This window comes from Talaromyces atroroseus (assembly GCF_001907595.1).
Source record: "Talaromyces atroroseus strain IBT 11181 chromosome Unknown scaffold_9, whole genome shotgun sequence".
Classification (NCBI taxonomy): Eukaryota; Fungi; Ascomycota; class Eurotiomycetes; order Eurotiales; family Trichocomaceae; genus Talaromyces; species Talaromyces atroroseus.
This window is the reverse complement of record NW_017971441.1, coordinates 1021503-1044021: the sequence shown is the minus strand read 5'-3', so window position 1 is coordinate 1044021 and position 22519 is coordinate 1021503. Positions and strand designations below refer to the sequence as shown.

Here is a 22519-nt window from a genome sequence, read left to right as displayed (position 1 = left end):
ATGGTTGTGACATTAGGTTATTGTAGCTCGTATTGCCGCTAATTTTCACCTTTTACATGTCGATTCTAGTTGTGCTTCCATTGGTGAAGTTCGTTGTAGATTGAGATACATTTTTATAAGCTTCAATATTTTGTTCTAAGACGATAGGATCATGGTATATCATGACCACATAAGTCAAGTCACAATTTAAATATTGAAAAATCAATAGATTCGTCAATCCACATCCCCATAAATAGAGGCATCCCCCCTTGTATGCGCATTCCCTTTTGTTTTCGACCTAATGTTGTATATAGGTTTCCGCTTCTTTCGAAGAGCACGAGGTTTGCAAAAGATCTCAAGGTTAGACCAGACCCAGCCGAATTCATTCAAGTATTCTTCCAAGGATGTTTTGAACCCATCGTCGCTGGTGATGCCGTCAAAAAATGCCTCGACTATATGGCCCTCTTGTTTCCGCCGAGGTAGTTGACAGCGGAGCTGGGAAGTGAAGACAAAGTAGTCATTGAGACTTCGGGCACCTTGTCGTATCTCTCGGGAAATAGCTTCAAGCTGCAATGTATGGTCATTTGCAGGCAGAGGCATGAAGTCAGGCACGTATGAATCAGTCAGTGTGGAAAGACCGGCTTGGTCAATGATACTATCTGGAGTGTTTATAACCTCTGTCAATGCTTCCATTGATTGTCTGGTCCGAGCTATTTGTTGATCTTGTAAGCTGATGTGAGCAGAATGATGCTTGATTACGTGAATAAGTAGCAAAACCGACCTTTCTGTTTCTTGTATTGCAACATGACAAGCAATCTGGGCTTTGTTTCAATCTGCACCGGTTCTGGCTCTGTCTTCTTTAGTTCCAAATTGTCCTGCCTCGATTCCAACGCCGTCTGCCTCGGCTCCTGATGTTCGATATTTCGAGTTACTCCTGTGGTGACCTTGGCGATGTCTGCCTTGAATTCAGACATTCTATTCGACAGCTCGGATACCTGAAGCCCCATATCTCTGACCCCAGTCTCTAGCTTCTCCGTGGCATCTTTCATGGCGCCATCGTTGACAATCGCAGAGATCTGCTGACTGATGTTCTCAATCCTGGTTGCTAGTTTGGTGCGCATTAGAGTCACTTCATTCTTCACAGTGTAATTCTCCGCTTGCAGACTTCTGACAAGAGTTTCTAGGTTGGCAAGGTTCTGTTCGTGCGTTTCGGTTTTGTTCGTGCACGAGACTAGCCGGAAGTCCATACCATCGATGCGCTCCACAAGATGGACGTGTTCTCTGCGTAGTTGGTAGGCCCAAAGGAGCGAGGTTTTGGACGAAGAGCCACCAGCGGCATCGCTGCGTTCGGACTGCGCGTTTGCAGGCATGGCTGATGGCTGATTGGGAAGCAGGCAGTCTTAGGGGGGGATTCTTGAGTGTTGTCATGAAGTTGATGGTGTAGCTCTGTAGGAAATGGCAGCAGGAAGGAGCCAGAGACAGGAAAGAGCCGGGGAGCTTACCTACTTGGGCAGTCTACCATCTACTTCGACCAAAGATTAACAGAACAGAAATGGCATTTACCTCTATCTCTTGCTAACAAGCCGGTATACAACCACCCCGTGTCATTATCGTCATTCGTCCATTTGCCCAGTCTGCCTCCTCTGTCCATCGCTCCTTCTTTTGAACAAACAGGAAAAGACAATGAGGAAGCTCAGGCAACATCGCTCATTACTTTGTCCGACATACAAGTATGCAAAAAGGACATACCCTATGCAAGAACAAAGCCAGGATACATAACGGCAAAGAAAAAAAGGAAAAGAGAAAGAAGAAAATAAAGACTCAACGCAATCCGTAAATGTCTGAAACAAGAAGCATGAATAGCATAATGTTCAACGGTGAGAACAAGGAAAGTTACATAGGAAACATGAAAACCTGACAGCACAATATTACGACAACAGCTATTGCATACCTTTGCAACAGCAAAGTCTCTGTGCAGGGTTAATCGCATAAGAAAAAGCCACTTTTGAAAATATTTTCCAAAACCAGCTGGATCCAGGCCAAACTGATTCGGTGTCCCAATTGGATCATTCAATCTAATCTTCAGGACACGACAAGAATGACAAAAGGTTATTTAAATAAGGTCTGCAAGATTAGTTAGCTCGAAATTCTTCTCTTTCCTCTATATACAAGGGGGAACTATAACATACCAGCAACGTTCATCGGCATCTCTTCAATCTGGGTGTTGTAGAACTGCTCGATTTCACGCATCATACGAACATCGTCGGCGGTGACGAAGTTGATGGCAACACCCTTACGACCGAAACGACCACCACGACCAATACGGTGAATGTAGTTCTCGCGGTTGGCAGGAAGGTCGTAGTTGATGACTAGGGAAACCTGCTGGACATCGATACCACGGGCCAACAGGTCAGTGGCAATCAAGACACGAGAAGAACCTGAGCGGAACTCCTTCATGATAACGTCACGCTGGGACTGCTCCATGTCACCGTGCATGGCAGAGACAGTGAAGTCACGGGCAGTAAGCTTGTCGGTGAGCCAGTCGACCTTGCGGCGGGTGTTGCAGAAGATGACGGCCTGGGTAATGGTGACAGTCTCGTACAGATCGGACAGAGTGTCAAGCTTCCACTCCTCCTTCTCGACAGCAATGTAGAATTGCTTGATACCTTCAAGGGTAAGCTCGTCCTTCTTGACAAGGATACGGACGGGGTCACGCATGAACTTGGTGGTGACCTCAAGGACATCCTGGGGCATGGTGGCGGAAAGCAGGACGACCTGGGTCGACTGAGGAAGGAGCTGGAAGATGTCGTAGATTTGTTCGGTGAAACCGCGCTAAGAAGTTGAGTCAGCTGACGAGTCTTATATACATACGTTACTCGGGTCCGTTTGAACTTACAGAAAGCATCTCATCGGCCTCGTCAAGAACGAACATCTTGATGTTGTCGGTTCGGAGGACACGACGCTGGATCATGTCTTGGACACGACCAGGTGTGCCGACAACGACCTGAGGACCATCCTGGAGGGCCTTCATGTCCTCGCGGACATTGGTACCACCAATGCAAGCATGGCACTCGATGCTCATGAAGTCACCAATGGCAACAACGACCTTTTGGATCTGCTGGGCCAATTCACGGGTTGGGGCCAGGATGAGGGCCTGGCAGGCCTTCAAGCTGGTGTCGATCTTCTGGAGAGCGGAGATGGAGAAGGTAGCGGTTTTACCGGTACCAGACTGGGCCTGGGCGATGACATCGTTGCCTTTATACCGAATTAACAACTGTGCATAAGCAATACTGACGACGAAAGGTTTTCACATACCCTTGATGACCGGCATGATAGCGCGCTGCTGGATAGCAGATGGGCGCTCGAAACCGTAAGCGTAGACACCTAATCTGCTGTCAGTCTTTCGGACTCGCCACCTGAGACTTTTTCTTCCTTTTCGGTCGAGACTTACCGCGAAGAAGCTCAGCCTTGAGGTTCATGGCATCGAAGGAGTCGGTGACCTCGTCATAGTTAGACTCGATTTGTCCTATAAGGTAGCAGATGAATTAGCCCCCGGAGCTTGATAGATGTTGGCGCAAAGGCGGGCTGTTAAGCGACAACCACAAGAGCGCATCTAGTGATATCATCGCCAGAACAGAGAAAAAAGAAAAGCCCAGCACTCGCTTAGAAAGTAACGCAGGGAAGTACGAGATGAAGCATACCCTCAGGAACCTCCTCTAAGCCGCCTTTGGAAGCCATGATTGCGAAAGTAGACAGGGGTGATCACAGGCGCTGCGCTGTGATCGGTTTTGACAGTGGGGTTGACGTTGGCGAGGCCGAGAAAAAAACCACAAACAATCCCGCGGGATGTAGTAGTGGCTACGACGCTGAGAATAAAATAAAGGAACAACTAGAATCACGGCTCTCGATCAAGAGAGCGCTGCAAGATTCTAGGGGGTGTGTGGTATCTGAGATGTGATATGGTCGTTGAGAAAAACGTGGAGAGGAAGAAAGAGGAGAGAGAAGAGGAAGCAGCCAGTGGCTCTTTTTTTTTTTTTTTTTTCTTACACGCCGTGAAATTTTCTATCTTAGCGCGAGGCAACTGCGAGCCTGCCACTTTCCCTCGCTCTGCCCAACCAGTGGCCGCAAATTGCTTTCTGCTATGTTCTGCCGCCCTGCGCCCGCTGTGCTGATTCGCTGAAATCTCTTTAGGGGGCCCATCGAGCGAGGGCATCCCTGAGTTTTCATTGGTCCAGCAAGCAGCGTCTCCATGCAGGTTCGGCCAATCAGCGCCGGCGGTTCCCGCTTTGGGTGACGTTAGGCCGAGTTAGGGCTAATTTATTTTGCTGAAGCATCCAGCAACGTCCATGGCTTTTATGGGCAAACAATAAGACTCGTAACCAAATATGGAGGATGCTCACAAAGAAAAGGCAACGCACAACAACAACAACAACAGCAGCAACAACAAAGAAAGATGACAGCAACGGAAGTTGCCCACGTCGGGGCCATTGGCGACTCGAAGGACCGGTGGGAGGCAATTCCCTGCCATCCGCTGGGCGTCAAACCGAGTGGCAACGCTTTGGTTGCAACGTCGAATCTCCGCGACGCAGTTGGAACCCTCAATGCGCTGCCTGATGAGCTTATCTTGATGTGCCTGGAATTCCTCGATGCGGCGAGTCTGTTGAGACTCGGCCGTACTTGCAAGGCATTGTATGCATTCACACGCTCCGAGGATTTATGGAAGACCTTTCTTGTTGGGTAAGAAGATAGTATCATAGATAGCATAACCATGGAAAAATGAATGCTCAGACTGACGATTCGTAGGGAATCTCGTCAGAAGCTGGTTTGGCGGGGGACGTGGCGGGCTACCTTCTTAAATCTATCGCCATCGCAAATTCCAACAATAGACTGCTCAGCCCTGTTTTCTGATGCTCTTCACCGGCCCTTTTATTGTGCGCACATAGCCCTGGAGCCGTATGTCACGGGCATCCCTTCTCACAATCGAATCCCTCGGCTCGAGGACCTGTCGGCGGAGGAGTTCCAAGAAAAATGGACTGACCGACCGTTCATTTTGACCGGGCCAGTGAAAGAGTGGCCAGTCTATCGGCAGTGGTCTACAGACAAACTTCTAGACAACTACAGCAGCACAGTCTTTCGTGCAGAAGCTGTAGACTGGCCTCTGAATACCTACGTAGACTACATGAAGAACAATGCTGACGAAAGCCCGCTGTATCTCTTCGACCGCAGCTTTGTCTCAAAGATGGACCTCAAAGTAGGGCAACCGTCAGTTATACCCGATGCCGCGTACTGGCCACCGCCGTGCTTTGGGGAGGATCTCTTTGCTGTCCTCAAATCGGATCGGCCTGATAGCCGCTGGTTGATCGTAGGGCCTGAACGGTCAGGAAGTACGTTTCACAAAGATCCAAACGCAACGAGCGCATGGAATGCCGTGATACGTGGCTCCAAGTATTGGATTATGTTTCCATCTTCTTCGCCCCCTCCAGGTGTCTACGTCTCAGTCGACCAGAGCGAGGTGACATCGCCTCTGAGCATTGCTGAATGGTTACTGGGGTTTCATGCCGAAGCCAGACGCACACCTGGCTGCATCGAAGGTGTCTGTGGAGAAGGTGAGGTGTTACACGTCCCATCGGGCTGGTGGCATCTGGTAGTCAATTTAGAGCCTTCAATCGCGATTACACAGAATTTTGTGCCTAGAGCGCATCTATCCGCGGCCCTGGATTTCCTACAAAACAAAGCAGATCAAGTCTCTGGGTTTCGTAAAAATGTCCACGACCCTTATTCGAAATTTGTCGAGAAAATGAGACAATCGCACTCAGAGCTTCTAGAGGCAGCGCTTGAGGAATTGCAAAAGCAAAAAGAAGGCAGGAAACGAAAATGGAATGAAATTGTGCATGCTCCTCCTGACAATGGTGACCCGAGTGGAAAAACCGGCGAGTTCAGCTTTGGTTTCGGTGGTGATGATAGTGATATCGAAGTTCCTTGATCGTCTTACTCTGTACGACATACTTGCAGATATCCAGGGAATTTATACAAACAAGCGGCTCCAGTCCAGATTCTGTGCAGAACTTCAAGAAATGGATATATCCCTGCAACGAACATATGTGTGCTGCATATTAGAGATGGTCGCCGAAGTACACTTACTGTGGGGCCCCTGAGCTCTATAAGCCTTCTCGGGTTCACCTGTAACCTTTTTTACCGGCAGTGGAAGTTGATGGCGCTAAACATATCTGTTTCAAATCTCCCAGAGCGTTTCTTTCACGGTACCATCTTCGTCTACATTTGGTGGGAATGGCCGTGGCATATTGTGGGCTTTTTGACGATATTTTGCAAACCTTTAGCCTATGGTAACCATAGGTTGCCACGCCAGGTGACCTTTTCAGTAGAAAGTCTGCTACTGCGACAACCTAGAATAAAAGTGAAAAAAAAAGGGCGAAAAGTACCACATTAGCCCCAATAAATCTACCGAAATTCAAGACCAAAATTGCCTACATTTTCTTAGTAGCCTCATCCCTAAGCAGGTTGGCGGTTATGTTACCCCAGGTTTGGACAACACCATGGGCTGGCACAGTCACTAGATAATCAAGATAAAGTAAGCAGTTGTCTAAAGAAATCAGTAGGTAGTAATGGAACGCATACATCAATCGCATACATCAATGCTGCCTTGAAAGCGTCACGGATTTCGTCACGTTTTCCCCGTGGAAACTTCCAGTAAAAGTCGTAAGGAAGACGAACACCAGGTATCTTTTCTATGATCATAGATTATAAACCCACCAGGAACAAGTCCTCAGTTATCCTGTTCTTCTCTTTTCCAATTAATCAAAGACGGACTCGATTGACAGCCCATTCTCGTTAGAGTAACCCCCAACCGTCAGGTAAGGTGTGTGCCCTGTACTCAGATGAAGAGAGAGGATGATAATCATATTCTTTTCGTGCTCTTCGCTGAGCATGATCATTTCCAGTTTCCATGGAGCTGGATGTTGAGAGACACGCTAGACCGCTTTTGGAATACGACCTAGAAAGAGATCCCTAATGGAAACAAGCCCCGACTCGGAATGTATGCTTCTAAGCTGCTTATTGAGTTGAGTGTTTATTTATATGTAGGTGAGGTGAGTTTAGGTGCCAAAGAAACTGGTGGCTCGGCGTTGCTGAAATGAAATATGCATACTGATTTCTTCATCAGTATCAAATATGTATGCTATAACAACATCCAAAATACTCGGATGAACCGCAGTCTACTCGCGATATTTCGCCCGCGTCGATTCTATACATTCAATACTTCATACTTCAGTGGCACGCTGCGGATTTCGTTGCAGGCGCATCGCCGCCAAAAACAAGGTATCCAACAAACGCGCCGACAGCCACAGAAAGCATAACCCATCCATTATATGTCATGAAGAGAAGCCTACCACTGTCAGTGTCTCTTTTCAAGGGCAAGCAACGACCAATCTCCAGGCTAGGACAGGAAATCACTCACATGATGAAAAAACTATAAAACACTTGCACCGCGTACAGTGTCGCCATGATCAACCGCCCCCGCCGCTCCACCGCTTGCTTACTATCCCTGCCTACAAGCAGTGAGTTCGTGAAACGTGCAAGACCTCCTCTTCTGGGTTCTTCCAGGGTTGCATTACCCGGTGTAATTTCAGGGCCAGCGTTCTCATCGACTTTTAAATATAGCCGAGCTTCAGCAATAGGCTGATGGGGAGGAGAAGAGGAGGCGGAGGAGGAGGAGGGGTGGGACAGGTGTGTTCATTGTTCAGAAGGATACAGAGACCACGTACCAATCAAAACAGCAGAAGAAAAGCCCTTGAGTCGCTGAGCATGTGATGCTTCATAGAGACGAGTGAAGCTTCGAACAGCCTCGTAGCCAGAGGTGAGCAGGATGATTGCGAAAAGGGATGCGATGAGCGAGCCGGTGCCTTGTATACGCCACTCGGGGAAGATTATGCACATGTTTGTAGTGGACCAAGTGAAGAGCATCTGTTTATTATTAGTTTCTTGCCTTTTTTTTTGGACTGTTTTCAGATAAAAAGAATGACATGTGTATATCCAGACGTACATTCGTAACACATTGTCCGCCGCCGTGGCCCATATCTCCGTGGTCCATGTGTGAGTGATCCATTGTTCGGTGGATTTCGGTATCAATGGCAATGAGGAGAAGTTAAGGGTAGCAGTTTCCTTTACAGCACCACAGCTTATGCGATGCAGCTGATCCTCAAACCAAACGAAGGAAAAGGCGATGTTGTTGTTTTGAGCAGATCACCCGCTGTCGTCACCTGCCGACGAGATAGCGAAGCCGGATGCAAACATGACAAACACAGCTTTTACAGTTGCGGACATCGAATTGTTCTTAGCTTCTCCAAGCATAATAATAGGTTCGCAATCATAAACCACCTTCAAAGAACACATTGCCAACCTATTTCTCACCGCGCTCTGTTCGTGATTAACATATACATCCTACTTCTCTGACCTTCAAAATGGCGGACACTACCTCGGCCACTGCGCCGAATGCATCAGCGTCAAACAACGATAACGCAGCAAGCACCAATAGCACAACCGCAAACAATAACAATAACAATAATAACACAAATCAATCGCAACAAAACCCTTCAAAAAATCCAGGCGCAAACCCTGCCACTCCTTCGGCCGGCGCGCCTGCAACGGCAGCAAACGAGAATCGCGGATTGCCCTATTACGAAAAGCTTCGACGTGAATTACGTGATACTCTACAGAAGAAACGGCTTATGGATAAAAGCATGGTATGTTTGAATTACAAGAAGGCGGAGAGAAAAAAAGAATGGACGAAAACAGAAGACTAACATCATATTCTCAAAAAATTTTTTTAAAAAAAAAAGATACAACTAGAAGACCAAATCTTCCGCTTTGAACAATCCTACCTCGAAGACACAAGCGCAGGCAACATAATCAAGGGATTCGATAACTACATCAAAGGCTCGAGTGGCACCTCTGGACTCAGTGGAGGGGCAGGCACTCTCTCATTATCAGGCGGAGCAGGAGCGGGAGGAACAGCGCGACGAAAGGCAATGGTTTCCGATAATGATCGGGTATTTAGTAAGAGCTCGGCTTCTTTTATGAGGGTATGTCTGTTGGTTTCTGTTTGTCTTTGATTTTTCGTAAATTACTGACTCCCTTCAAGGACTCGCCTACTCCGTCTTCAGCACAAACTACACCGTCCCATGCCCCGACCCCAACATCTTCGCACGGCGGTCCTTCGTCTACTTCTAATAACGCCGCTGGAGGAGGCGGTGGTGGTGGCGCCAAGTCAGAAGGGTCAAAGGGCGGTTCGTCAAAGAATAAGAAGAAAAATAGTGCATCTACCCCCGGAGCTGCGAAGGATGAGTCGGATGCTGATGTTGATAATGGCTCAAGTAAGCCGGCCGCGAAGAGGTTGAAGATAAGTTATGGGCGTGATTGAAATGGTTTTTTTGGGGGGTGTTATTCTTAAACCAAGGGAATTGTGTCGCGTTCCAAGCATCGGGATTGGTCATGTGTAAAATTATCTGGTTGGAATGGCGTTTTGAAGGTGTGATTACTCTTTTACAGAATATGTTATGAATGACGTAGAGCATGAAGTTCATTTGTATGCCATCAAAACTGACGAACCAATACATAGGTACATAAACAAATAGCAAATCAAGCAATAACAAGAATGAATTGCTAGTTCTACAGCTGCAATCTGTACGTAGCTACCTCAAACGGTCTCAATTCAATATCAACGTGGTTTTGGTTCCGAAGGACATTGATTGGGAACTCGGCTTCGTCATCTTCCAAAATATTCGTCTTCCAGACTTTCTTGACAGGCAAAGTGGTTTCGATCCTGCCACGACTCTTGCCACCTAGGGATTCGTAGATGCGCACAATAACACTTCGGCCACTTCGTTTGGGAAGCTCGCCGCGTGACACATCCTCATCATCTTCGCCTCGTTTTATAGTATCCAGAACCAAAGATTCCGACCCGGAGAGTCTTATTGCCTTGAGTCTATCGGATTCGATTTCGCCCCATTCCGATCCTTGATACAGGGGCGCTGAAACAGCCGTCAAGGGTTGATTAAAATTATAGGCGGTGCGAATGGTGCGGTGATCGAGAGGTCCGCTGTGTGGCAGTATAGCATAGCGAATATGATGACGGCCCATGTCGGCATGTCCATCAGGAGCCTTAGGTGACCTGAGCAGTGACAGTCGCATCAGGTTACCGACAGTGGCAAATCCATATTTGGAATCGTTTAGAATCGATACGCCGTAGCCGTACTCAGAGAGATCCGCCCATTTGTGCGAGCAAACCTCAAACTTGGCCATATCCCAGCTGTGGATTTGTTAGATCATACCAGCATGCGCATAAAATTTTAAACAACGTACCTGGTGTTATAATGCGTCGGGCGACGAATGATACCGTATTGGGTTTCGTATGACGCTTCGGTGTTGCGAATATCTACAGGGAACTCAACCTTGAGGAACTTTTTGTTTTCGCGCCATTCTACTTCGCTCTCGAACTCGACAAGCGAAGGCCCATCGACCAAAGACGCTTTCAGGCTTATGGTAGTCTTGATCCAACTGTTCTCACTAATTCGAGTTTCGGTCACGACACTAACGCAGTGGGGAGAATTCTCAGCAATGGAGGTGGTTCCAGCCTTGAGCTCCTTGCGTGAGTCGAGATGGAAAACTTCCACATCCCAGGCTTGCCAGTTCAAAGGTTTGTCATCAAAAATAACGAGTTGACCGGCTTTTCCTCCTCGGGAGATGACTTCTCGCTCAGCTTCGACATCGTACAGCGAGATGATTACACCATGCTGAATGTCAACTCTCAATTTGTCATTGGCCAGACGGAAAACCCCTGCCCTTACTTCTTTGACAGAAACCTGTGGCAGTGCTGTAGGATGGAGTTTTTGGGTTGCCATTATTCCAGGATGGCCACTCGCTAAAGCATAGCTTGAACCTTTGGTGTCGGAGACCTCCTCAGGAATCTTAACAATTTCCTGACGATACCATGGCAAAGTATTTAAGAACCTGGCATCTCCCTTAGATTTAGGCTCAGAAATACCAAGAGCTTGTAGAGCTTCTCGCTTAAGCTTCTGTCCGGTAGCAAAGACTTCAGCATATATCTCATCCGTATCACGATAACACATCTCAATGGAGCTACCGGGCAAACAGTCATGGAATTGGCAGAGCAAAACTGACTCCCACATGTTGTCAATGTCTTCTTTGGGATATTTGTACTTGCTGTTGGCAGTCTCGAGACTGGCAAGTGTTGCGAGAAACTCTATTTCGCGAAGTAAAAACTCGGATGTTCGATTGTTTCGCTTATTATTGGCCTGGGTGGTGTAGGTACCACGGTGCAGCTCAAAGTAGAGTTCACCATACCAGGTGGTAAAGTTCACGCCTTTTGCGACCTTGTCTTCTAGCTGGTCGAAGAATTCATCCACAGAAGTGTTCATTTTGACTCGAGGGAGCAAGCCAACCTTGTCAGATAGACCACGGCATCGACGTAGTTTCTCCAGGTGCTCGAAGGTCGGACCACCGCCTCCATCTCCCTTGCCAAAAACCAGGAGCGATGTTTTGTCTTGATCTAAGGACTTGTGTTGAGTGATGCTTCGCCTCACATCGCCAAAGTGGGCGGACGCAGTATACGTCTCAGCGGGTGTCATATGGCAAATAACCTGACTACCATCGAGAGCCACCCAGTTAAAGGTTGTGTGAGGGAAATTGTTGATGTTATTCCAGCTTAGTTTCTGAGTAAAGAATCGTTTCATACCAGCTAGTTGGCATAGCTGTGGTAGCTGAGAAGAGTATCCAAAGGTATCAGGCAGCCAGAATGTGCGGCATCTTTCACCGAAGTTGCTCTCGAATAAGCGCTGTCCATACAAGAACTGTCTCACGAGAGACTCGCCGCTGGGAATATTGGTGTCGTGTTCAACCCAGCTACCACCGATGGGTTGAAAGCGCCCTTCCTTGACATGGCTTTTCACACGATCAAAAACAGATGGATAATATGTTTTGAGCCATTTGTATTGCTGAGCCTGAGAACACGTGAAACGGTGCTCCGGATAACGATCCATCAAGTCGCACTGGTTTGACCAAGACCTAGCGACCTTGCGCTTAGTCTCTGCAAATGGCCACAGCCAGCAGGTGTCAATGTGACAGTGTCCGATCGCATAGACAATGGCCTCAGTCCCTGTGTCGTATACCTTGTGTGAGTCAACTTTATCGCCCAGATATCGCTGAGCGACCTTGCGAGCCTCCTTGATGGACTCCTGGCTCCCACCGCCTGCGATGAAAGCATCCATAATAGCATTTCCGACCATGAGCGCTTCATGCTGTTCCCAAGAGTCTTGTGGAAATTCCCTTGCGGCATCTTATCAGGGCTAATTAGCAAATAAGAACAAATGAAGAATGGGAAATAAAGTTCGGTAACTAAAGGCAAGGCTTACCGCCAATAATCCAAAAATCATAGTACAATGCCCTAGCCTCCAAATTGACCGCGACAATCTGGGCCTTGGACAGAGTGAAATATCGGTTCATATCAGGAGGCGCATTAGAGCTGCCATTGCCGTTTCCGAACATTCCGTTGCAAGCCATTTCAATGTAAAAGACATGCTCTTTGCCATCACGGAAGCTATCCGGGATGATCCATTCGATGCGTTCGCCGCCACCGGTTAAGCCCTGTAACGGGTGGCCATCCTCGGTCCAGACCAAGCCTTCGTTGCCAGCATCCCAGTGAAATTCCAGTCCCTCTTTCTTCCGTAAATCTTGGGGTACTGTCAAGTGGATTCTGAACCAATGCGTGGCCCAACTGGGCCCAAAGGCATTGCCGACGCTGGTTGGCTTGAATTCGTGCGACGTTGCCTCCTCAAAGGTTGGTCGCGATAAGTCCGGTGGGGAGTAGACATATAGCTTGACATGGCTCTCGTCCGAGACTATGGCATCGTGGTACTTGCTGCGAGATGAGAGATTCCATCATTAATACAGCCATTTCAACCATATGTGAGAGGAGGCTTGAACCTACCCTGCAAGCCCATCGTTCTTGTACAAGCCCTCGTCGGTGAACTGGCGCAGCCTGTTCAGGTAGATGCTCTTAATATGCTGGCCCACGGGGCGCTCGACCAGCTTCGGATAAGAGCTTTGAGGAGCTCTTAGGTGAGCCTCTCCACCCATGGCGAGAATGATCAACAGAGCAACAGAGAGGTAGAAGTAAATTGCAGTACTATGCAATTCGAAATAAACAGCAACACGATGGCGATAAACGAGGTATGTTGTGTTGTTTGTCTCAAGTCAAGGAAGGCGGGACCTGGAGTACGACGTAGCTCCTCACTTGCCTAGCCGTGATTGGTTGGCCAGCGCGCGCTACTAAACCTTCCCCATATCCGATGACGCCCGCTTGCGGAGTAGCCATTGCCGCCTGAGGCAGCGCATTATTGATGCCATGCCGTGACGTAATAGGGCGACGTGTTCTATTTTCGCAGTATACAGCCCGACATGACTGCTCTTTCAAACCTGATAGCAAGGCTAATCGAACAGTATGTCATCTAAGGCTCGTTATGTGCATACTCTTTGAAAGAGTGTCGTTATATCTAGGCAAGATGCTGGACAATTGTTTCAGGCTCTACATTTCTCCAAGTGACGATATGCAAGGGGCCTGCATTTGTGCCAACCACGGCAACGCCGCCAGCCGAGATATGCATGGAGGGCTCGCAGCAAGGGCTAGTTATCTAGTGTGTTGATACGTAATATGCAGTGCTTAGTGTTGTGACTGATCCAGTGAATTTCGGAGGAATATCTATGGGCTAGACTAGACCTTCGGAGAAGAAGATATGTGATATGTCTACTGGGCTCCCTAGGGACTGGTGTAATAGATCCGTTGTTCTTGATTAAAGCTAAATACTAAGAAGCATATCCCCGGCCAATTAGACGATCGAATTGAAATTAGGAGCCGAAATGCTGTGTAGACAGCGAGGTCAAGTAAAAGTGAGAAAAATCAAACCCAATGACTGTCTGAACCGCCGGGATATTTATCATTTGGGCCGACGACGCGGATGTTCTTCTTGAGTTCAGCCCGGCGCCGCGCTGCTTGTATCGCAGCAAGCTTCTTTTTCGCCCCGTCGAAGGCGATGAGGACGTAGCCGCTCTTTGCTCGAATGGCTTTGGAGTATTCAAGTAGTGAGACCACAGATGCGTCGAAATGGGTTTGTATGGCAAGAACCGGCTTTCCGGCCACTTTGGGAAGAGCCTGAATCTCAGGCTCTGGTTCAGGCTCATCAGGGTCGCGGTGAGGTTCGTGGTTATCGTCATGGTCATGGTCAATCGCTGGTCCGGATGCTGCATCGCTCAAGTGCGCGTTTACAGGCTGGGTGAAGCTTTTTGCCAACTTTGACCCTTGCATTTTAGTCTCTAACTGAGACACCAGGTTCTGAACAGATGTAGAGGTACTTTTCCATAGCGATATTGACCCTTCACGGCTATCGTGGTCCTCCTCATTAGACTCAGGGCGGCTCCAGGGTGACATCTCTCGCATGCGCTGCCGCACCACGGCTATACCGCGTTTGACGTCAGAGCTATCGATAATGCCGACGAGCGTTGTTGTGTCCGAGTTATTCGTAGCAGAAGAGTTGTTCCGGGATCGCGGGGGCATTGATATGCCAACTTCTGTTTTTCCCTCTTCCTGACCGGTCCTCTTCCGCAATCGCAACTGCGATGTCTTGTTCACTAGGGTCTGCTGTATTTGAGTGGCAACTGGCTTGAGGTTGATGCCAAAGACCTCGCCTTCATGATAGAACTGCTGCCGGCTGAGCCCTCTTGGTGGTTTGGGTCCAGTGATGTTTCTCCGTGATGATTTGTGGGTACTATTGGAAGTAGTCGATGATATAGGTGAGATGGACTGCGATTGCGGCGGTGCAAGTTCTGGGAAGATGTCCCATTTCTTTTCGCGAAAGTAGTGGTTTGCCTTGGACAGATGCGTGCCCACGCCATATGGCTCTTCAGCCAAGAGATTTTTGAAGCTGAGCGAACCTCCCTCTTGAGTACGGACCACCGAGTTTCGGTGCGCTATGTTTCGTCGCCGGTAGAATCGCCCTGAGGGCTCTGGAGATTCGGATTGTGCGCGTTTTCGGGCGGTCGCATGATCGTCGTGATGATTATGATGAACATCATGGTAATTATGGCTGTGGTAGTCAACTAGCACGATTCCGCCGCCGCTGTCTTCGCTTCCCATGCTGGATGTTCGGCCTGGAAGTTTTGGCAACGGCTTCTCTAGCCAGGGGGCAGAGCGCTTCGGCGGAGGAACACCTATCTCTAGACCTTCCAGCGACGTAGAGACAGCCATCGGGGGGGAGCTTTTCTTGTGATATGTTGAACCCAGGGCCATGGTGCTTGTCAACTGCCACCTGGCGAAGGAGAAATGCAAGGCAAAGCAATTGGGTAGCGTAGTAGCTATGAGTTATACGGAATGAGTCAAGCATGAAAGTAGCAGTCACAGAGCATTTAGTCCTTATATCAGATTTCGGTATGGAGTACTACTTTGCGCTCTGAACTGTCGTCTTGGCCCATGCTGGCAACAAAGACATGGAGCATGGATCGGCAACAGGACAAGAATCTCAGGGCAATTTAAATTCTACCTCAAGAACTGCTGTTGCGGTGCATTGATAGTGCCATGCTGTGGCGGGCAGACGCAGCCAATGGTGGGACAAAGAACGGCTGCATCTGCATGCAAGGGGGAAAATTTCACTACAGACATGGAAGTATTCTCTCCGGAATGTTTGTTATCCATGTCAGATTTTGATGCTATGTGTCTCTTTTCTCCCCTCCCCCTCTTCTCTCTTGGCTGCATCAAGGGTGAAAAAAAAAAAAGGGGGGGGGTGAGTGAAGGAGAGAGGAGAGAGATACGCCGAAGCTTCTCTTAACTGAGCTTCGCAGCCTTCTGCATGGTTTCGCGAGTCAGTTCATCATCAGGTCGCTTAAGCGCACCAAGTCTACCGATCCTCTGCAGCTTAGCAATCATCTCCTCGTCGCCAAAATGGCTGTTGTGTTCGAACTCCGGCTCCTCGTGGTACGCAAGCCGAGCCGCATCCACCAAAATACGCGCTGTCATGCCAAAGACTTTGTAGCGGGTCAGCTCGCCAGACCTTTCCCGTTCTTCTAATTCGCTGATGGCAGCCTTTTGATTTTGGCTCTGACTGCTTGTTGGTTTAGGTTTAGTAACGCTCTTCTCTGAGGTGGGAACATAGAAATGATGCACTGCAGAGCACCCCCCCGCCGCATATTAGCTTCGCATACAGTAAGAAACATCAAAGAACGAAGCGGACGCACAAAGGGAATGGGGAGGGGGAGGGATACTTCGCCAGTCGGACTCATGCCATGTCGTCCACGACCCCCGATACCAATCACCTGATTGCTGTCGCTCAACATCGTCGAGACAAGATTCGTCGCTTGTTTTTAAGAAATTATGGAATCGCGCCGTGAAGACGGCTGCCACTTCCTTTGCATCTAACCGCGGAATCAAGGCAACCTCCGGATCAGCGCTCTGGCCTGTCTTCTCATTATATGAATGTAACAAGGCCACGCAAGGTCGGACAACAAGCTCGTTTCGAGCCAGGTTGGCGGGCAGTTCGCATAGATGCTCTATCCAGAACGGCGGGAACAACGGCTCGCCTATATTAGGGAGGCCGGTTTCCTCTGAAGCCTCTCGGCGGGCCGTCTCGAAAGCAGTCTCCTGGTCCGAGTCCGCTTTTCCTATACGGAGTAAAGACTTGAGTGTTTGTGGGGGAAAAGAAAAGAAAAGAAAAGGTTAGGATGCGTACCTCCTGGAAACGCAGCATGGCCAGCAACTAAAAATATCAGCCCTCGGAGCATATACAACGAATTTTCTTCCTTTGTTCATAGGACCCGGCCCCTGCTAGGAGCAGATAGATAGCACTACTTACACGAACTAAGAGTCTTCGCTCGAATAGTCAGGACCGTCTTCAAGTCCCCGTCGGGATCAGCGTAGAGCAGAAGCAAGACAGCAGCTCTCCGACTAAGTGGTACTGAATGATAATTGGTAGGCGGAGGCTTGTACTCGCGCAGTCGAGCGATTGCTTTCTAGTACGCGCATAGCGTCCCACGTAGCACAAGTCAGTTACAGATATCATCAGCTAGGGTTTCGAGATGTAGCACAAATTGTGGGTGGTAGCAATGCATAATTCAATGAAACGATTGTGGGAGGAACATACCTCTGAAGCTGGGGATAAGGGCGCCATTTTCGCACTCCGTGTTGTCAATGACAATCCCCGTGAAGACCGAGGAAGTGGACAGCGAATGTTGCCCTTTAACAGACTAGTATTCGTGGTAGTAGCTGCTCGAGAGCCCCAGCATGGCGTGTTCATTTGCCTTGGAATGTGCTTGTCAGATGATACTTAGGTAGAGTTGTGTACATTGAAGCAAAAGGTGGTGATGGCAAGAAAGTTTGGGTGATCGACCCCAGCGATCCACCACTTGCCGAGGCAGAAGCGTCAATAATAACTCAACTGCTGGTAACCACGACAGAATCAATGTGCAACAAAACCCAATGTTTTTCTCTGATATATTATATTTCACTAAAACAGACAATATACTACATTGACGACATAGCACAAAAAAAAAAGGGCAAAAAAGCGGAGAAACCGCCGTTTGTACATGCCTGACTATGGCGTAGTCCTGTCGTTGAGTAAAGCCGTAGACCACGCCCAACAGTAATCATCAAAGTTCGTTCTATATTTTGGTCCTTATATTCCCCAGACAGAAAAGAAGATCCAAGCCATTTATATGAAAGGCAAAGGAGAGAGAGAGAGAGAGAAAAAAAGTAAAGTAAATGTACAAGCGTTGCGCGACGAACGGTCTATATTAAAAGATTTTTTCATATCGATGTTGTAATAGAGTGGGAGAGGATATAGGTTTATGCATGAGCGAGCATGTCTTTTTGTGTGTTTTCTAAAACAGATTGACCGGAGATGTATATTTTTTTTCTCCCTTCCGTTATTTCTTCTTTTCGGCGTCTTCCTGTGTAGACCCATTTTCGGCGCTGACTTGGTCGGCTTCAGCCTCTTTAGCTTCAGCTGCCTGCTGGTCAGCTGCCTCGAGCTTGGGCTGATCTTCTTTGTCGTCGATATTTTCGGTGTCCTTTGGCGCAGAGACTCCCTTGCCTTCTTGCTCTGTGTTTTGCTCATTTTCTTCCTCAATCAGTTCCTGTTGTTCCTTGATAACCTCAAGACGTTGTCGGTTAGTAGCTGCGCCTTCAGCGTTGTGAACTTCCAACTCAATTTCGTGGAATAGTTCCTCGGGAATACTGGACAGAACAGAGCGGAGAGCGTCGATTTGAGATGACAGCTCTGGATCGGCAGACTGCTGAGTGTATTGAAAAGCGTTACTCAAAACTAGCAATGTCGAAGGAACTCCTTGTTTGAGACGTAGGTCTAACCACATCGATAGATCGTCTCGCAGACGTCCTGGAGACATTCCGTGTGTGCGTAGGCCGCGCGATGCGCAAGCCATCTGTAGTTCGGGAACCGAAAGAGAGTCCACGCCTTCATAAGAGATTGCTCGATCATCTCGCTTGATCTGGCGCATTCGGTGACGAATATTGTATCGCAGCATAGCATCCGTGCCAAATGTGTTCAGGTTCATATATTTGCACATGCCAACCAACTGTGGTCGGGACAAGTTGTCCAGTGTCAAGTCATCTTTGAAAATTTTAATGACCTTGATGACATCTTCGTCTGAGGGCCGTTCGCCTGTCGAGCGGATTTTCCGGAAGAACTCTGTGAACTCTTCTTTCTTGGCGTTTTCGGCGCTCAACGGCAGTCCAGTCTCCTTCAAAGTGTCCTTCAAGAATGCCGAAACCTCCTTCCGAGTACCCCGCAGAGTTTCGGCTTTTTTGTCGCGCGACTTCTGTCCTTCGTAGGTACTGGGGAGCATGTTGGGGAAGAGTCGCAGAGCAACAGGGAGTAACAGTTCGGCAAAAGGAACAATAACAAATACTGAAAAGGGCACCAAGCGTGCTAGATCCTGGACAGTACGTTGCAACTACATCAAAAGTGAATAACTGTTAGAATAGCTCCAGAGACACGGTGACGCATTGTGTGCATAGCATACCTGTCTGTTCTCACGACGACTCAACTCATAGCCGGCCGCCATCTTCATCGCCAGCTTTACGCTAATACGGGCTTCCGTCGCAAGCAATTTTGTCCCGTCCCAATAATGTTGGATCTCGTGCTTGATCTTCTGTCCGATGGTCATCTTTTTGGTCTCTTCTTTCTTCTCTATGGCTCGCTTCTCCGGCTCCACTGCAATTTTAACACCGCCCTCGGCATTTTTCTCCAGCGAAGCAACTGTCTGCTGAGAATTTGGTGTCGCTGATGATGAAGACTCTTGGGAAGATGCGTTTTTGCCCGCCGCTTGATCCTTTGGTTGCGAGGAGAGAGGCTGTTTGGCTTGGTTGGCGTCGAACCCTGGGGGCGGTAAAGGAGTCCCGGAGCTGGACGATGTGGAAGTCTCGGTCGCATATGTTCGCTGGTAAGGAACAAGCACTGCCAATGCATTTACATGGGTGGGAAAAGCGCGACTGTTGCGTTGTAGTTGTGCGATCGACCGGGCCGCAAAGACGCTGGGAAAGTTCGCCGGCGCTGAGTGATAATTAGCATTTGAAGCAGAAATTTCACCAAGTACAGGCAGGCAGATAAAAGATAGATATCACTTACTCGCTCGATAAAGACGGCTCGCGGAAACTGAATTGGAAAGCCTTGCGGTCCTCATGATGACGAAGCTTGATATGATAATCTTCAAGTGCTGCGGAAAACGGGCTCGCACTTGCGAGCAGGAGTATAGATGTAAGGCGACAAATGGAAAGGGAGAAGGCGGACCGGCACAGTTATAATGTTCCTCTCCAAAGCAAGAGTAATATATACCTGAAAAAAAGATGATTTTAAGAGCACTTGTAGATATTTCAGAGACAGAAAAAAGGTGAGCTTTGATGTCAAGCTTACTTTACTTTCTATTCCGGCGGACAGCTTAGACTGCCGTCACGTGATATGCCTGCTTATATAACTTGCTGCCTTAGGCCAGAAATACTAGCCCTAATTCATTCCAGCCTGGTCATTTTCTTCGACATGCATACTACATAATAATGGTATAGAGGAATTTAGTAGGTAGTAAAATGGAAAAAGTTTCTTCATTCTCATAGACTTGCTGAAATTAAATGAACGTTCATTCATGATATATGTGGCTTTTGTTTGTCTGTTAGTGTCTATAAAGCGATATAGATTCGCATGCCAGTGGCCTCCACTCCTGAATTTAGGTACTTTTGAAATCAGCGGTACCTACCTGGGTGGTGTATTCTATATTATGATGAATTCCATGGCGGTTCTTAGTTCTTATATAATCCGTGCTTCACTCAAGGTAAACTTGTTACCAGAAGCTGTGCAGTTAATATTTCATAAAGGTTTAGGGTTTGTCAATAATTGAGATTGGTTTGTATGGTGCGATTTATCCTAAATACAGCTCAGCTCCTGCAACCAACTTCCGTAACGTGGAGATAGAGATATTACATACATCTTTGGGAGATGTTCCGTCTGCTTCCCTGCAAAGGTTTTGGGACTTGACGTATCCCACGAAGTAAAGGCCGGGTGTTCCTCGTAGTCGCGCCCACAAAGAGAAAGGAATCGAAAACAGCATGAGTGTTGAATCACTGGCGAAAGCTGCTTCTGCCCCAACACTTGCGTCAACAACCTCTATGTTGGATAGTTCCTGAGGCGTTGTGCATTGAACAACTCGACAAATTTTTGAGCATCTGGTAAAACATCTCCGTAAAAAGACACTGAAATAAGGACTTTTGCTACAGGGCCGGCCCTCGTGTCTTGTTGTCGCTTTGAGATTTGAGCCGTTTCAGCATCCGAGAGTAGCGGCCGCAACACGATCGGACCGCGGTGATGATCAAATGGAAAGTAATTTGGAGACTGGTTATCGAGGATAGGGTCCAGTTGAAGTAGATAATACAGCTTTGACGTAAGCAATCCATCGGGATCCGATGCTTGTTCGTGCAAATGTCGGGTCAAGGAATGTGTAAAGGGCGAACCAGAAATGGAGCCAACGTCTGGGCCGAGAGCAATGCTTTCGCGACCACACGCCGCAAGTACTTCCATTGCACCCTCCTTACTTTCACTTGTGATGGCACCGGCAGCGTTGCAACAATCCAAAACCAGTAGAACGTCAAACCTGGCTTTTTCCAGCTGAGTTTGGAGGTCGTACCAAGACAGCGCCGGAGATTGCGAATCAATTGTGCCGCGACTGTGTCTCTACTTAGTATTCATGTAATCCCTTGAAGAAATGTTGAGAAGAAGACTAGAATACATACGCTGACCAAATCAGCTTGCCCTTGTTGTAAACGCCATGACCGTTGTAATACACAATGAAAAGAACTTTTTTGCCCGCTCGATGCTTCCTAGTCAGGTCCGTTACGTTGTCAACAAGTATCTGCGCGAGTTCCTGTTGTGGGTCGTTGGAGGGAATCAAGTAGTATTTGGCATCGTAGTGATAGGTGTTCTTGAACATCTCCATCAACTGGCGGGTCTCATCAAGGATGTAAGAGCCTGTTCCAGAAGGCTTTAAGCCTATGTCGTTGTCTTCCCAGTTGAGCAGTAACACCTTCACTTCTTGATAATGGTGGTCTTGTTCGGCCTCTGATTTCAGTGCTGCATTCACTCTGTTTTTGAAGTCGGCGAAATCGATGTGAGCATTTGGTATCGAAACGGGAAGAGCCTGGCCATTGCCCTGTCGCGGCAGTTTGGTGTTTCGGAGACAGTGTGGACAGATGGACGGGTCAAAAAGTGAAGATGGCGGATCGGGTTTGGAAGTCATGTTCGAGCCGGCAGCTCTATGGTGGTGGTAGAAATACGGAAGGAGAGGAAGGGGGAACAATGCTGCACTGGCTGTGCCTCTTCTTGCTTGAACTACATGAGGTCAAGAGAATCTCGCTATTTATGCTTGCAATCCTTCGCCCAAAGTTTTGGGCGCGCTATCTGCCATGCAAAGTCCATACAAAAGGCTTTATATCACAGGCCGTGGGCGTTTCAACTTTCTCCAGGCTATCTTGGCAGACGGCACAGTAGGATTGTTCTGGTTCAGATTGCTAGACATGTCTATGCAATGATCCGTTTCAGACAACCACACCGAAGGTGCCTGAATGGAATTCATGAAAGAGCTGAAGGGTAGTTATCTGCTGTACATGGTGCAGTCAAAGTCTAGGAGTCCTGATTAGGGACTTCGTTGGTGGCTTATCCATCATTCATGTGACATCACATATGGGCGTTGAAGGGACGACTTCTGATTGTTTGAATGCTTGTATGAAAGGAAATGTAGCACCTGTCATAATTCAGCAATAAGGAGACTGCATTCCTCTAGCGCATATACCAACACAAGCTTTTTTGTTTAACGTCAAATATTTGCTGGCCTATTCTCAGTAAGGCTCTTGCACAAGGAAACCTTGCATTCCTATGCAACAAGTACCACATGCCCGCTAGAC

The 22519-nt window shown here is 48.1% G+C and overlaps 10 protein-coding genes across 10 annotated transcripts, besides 1 other annotated feature; 2 read left to right on the top strand and 8 right to left on the bottom strand.

Moving 5' to 3' along the window:
• Positions 1-213: 213 nt before the first annotated feature.
• UA08_06748 (hypothetical protein) lies at positions 214-1349 on the bottom strand (the record flags this gene model as incomplete). Its single annotated transcript, XM_020269059.1, has 2 exons — positions 214-689; positions 761-1349. 2 exons carry the CDS (start codon positions 1347-1349, stop codon positions 214-216), a joined length of 1065 nt encoding a protein of 354 aa, XP_020118407.1.
• A 743-nt stretch (positions 1350-2092) lies between these two features.
• UA08_06747 (ATP-dependent RNA helicase eIF4A) lies at positions 2093-3717 on the bottom strand (the record flags this gene model as incomplete). Its single annotated transcript, XM_020269058.1, has 6 exons — positions 2093-2103; positions 2169-2811; positions 2876-3234; positions 3295-3363; positions 3431-3505; positions 3681-3717. 6 exons carry the CDS (start codon positions 3715-3717, stop codon positions 2093-2095), a joined length of 1194 nt encoding a protein of 397 aa, XP_020118406.1.
• Positions 3718-4432: 715 nt separating this feature from the next.
• UA08_06746 (hypothetical protein) lies at positions 4433-5962 on the top strand (the record flags this gene model as incomplete). Its single annotated transcript, XM_020269057.1, has 2 exons — positions 4433-4716; positions 4783-5962. 2 exons carry the CDS (start codon positions 4433-4435, stop codon positions 5960-5962), a joined length of 1464 nt encoding a protein of 487 aa, XP_020118153.1.
• Positions 5963-7263: 1301 nt separating this feature from the next.
• UA08_06745 (hypothetical protein) lies at positions 7264-8101 on the bottom strand (the record flags this gene model as incomplete). Its single annotated transcript, XM_020269056.1, has 4 exons — positions 7264-7381; positions 7454-7643; positions 7761-7959; positions 8039-8101. The coding sequence occupies 4 exons, from the start codon at positions 8099-8101 to the stop codon at positions 7264-7266; spliced, it is 570 nt and encodes a 189-aa protein (XP_020118154.1).
• Positions 8102-8456: 355 nt separating this feature from the next.
• UA08_06744 (hypothetical protein) lies at positions 8457-9415 on the top strand (the record flags this gene model as incomplete). Its single annotated transcript, XM_020269055.1, has 3 exons — positions 8457-8738; positions 8835-9077; positions 9137-9415. The coding sequence occupies 3 exons, from the start codon at positions 8457-8459 to the stop codon at positions 9413-9415; spliced, it is 804 nt and encodes a 267-aa protein (XP_020118157.1).
• A 248-nt stretch (positions 9416-9663) lies between these two features.
• UA08_06743 (Alpha-mannosidase) lies at positions 9664-13149 on the bottom strand (the record flags this gene model as incomplete). The annotated part of the gene is made up of 4 exons (XM_020269054.1): positions 9664-10303; positions 10357-12349; positions 12426-12931; positions 13001-13149. 4 exons carry the CDS (start codon positions 13147-13149, stop codon positions 9664-9666), a joined length of 3288 nt encoding a protein of 1095 aa, XP_020118158.1.
• Positions 10502-10572: a repeat region (Identified by RepeatMasker using a combination of RepBase library and repeat library created with RepeatScout).
• An 820-nt stretch (positions 13150-13969) lies between the features above and the next one.
• UA08_06742 (hypothetical protein) lies at positions 13970-15355 on the bottom strand (the record flags this gene model as incomplete). The annotated part of the gene is made up of 1 exon (XM_020269052.1): positions 13970-15355. The coding sequence occupies one exon, from the start codon at positions 15353-15355 to the stop codon at positions 13970-13972; it is 1386 nt and encodes a 461-aa protein (XP_020118155.1).
• A 531-nt stretch (positions 15356-15886) lies between these two features.
• UA08_06741 (hypothetical protein) lies at positions 15887-17225 on the bottom strand (the record flags this gene model as incomplete). Its single annotated transcript, XM_020269051.1, has 5 exons — positions 15887-16224; positions 16297-16719; positions 16788-16814; positions 16911-17067; positions 17199-17225. 5 exons carry the CDS (start codon positions 17223-17225, stop codon positions 15887-15889), a joined length of 972 nt encoding a protein of 323 aa, XP_020118156.1.
• Positions 17226-17979: 754 nt separating this feature from the next.
• On the bottom strand, positions 17980-19755 carry UA08_06740 (hypothetical protein; the record flags this gene model as incomplete). The annotated part of the gene is made up of 3 exons (XM_020269050.1): positions 17980-19026; positions 19096-19625; positions 19701-19755. The coding sequence occupies 3 exons, from the start codon at positions 19753-19755 to the stop codon at positions 17980-17982; spliced, it is 1632 nt and encodes a 543-aa protein (XP_020118161.1).
• A 974-nt stretch (positions 19756-20729) lies between these two features.
• UA08_06739 (hypothetical protein) lies at positions 20730-21855 on the bottom strand (the record flags this gene model as incomplete). Its single annotated transcript, XM_020269049.1, has 2 exons — positions 20730-21285; positions 21353-21855. 2 exons carry the CDS (start codon positions 21853-21855, stop codon positions 20730-20732), a joined length of 1059 nt encoding a protein of 352 aa, XP_020118162.1.
• Positions 21856-22519: the final 664 nt, after the last annotated feature.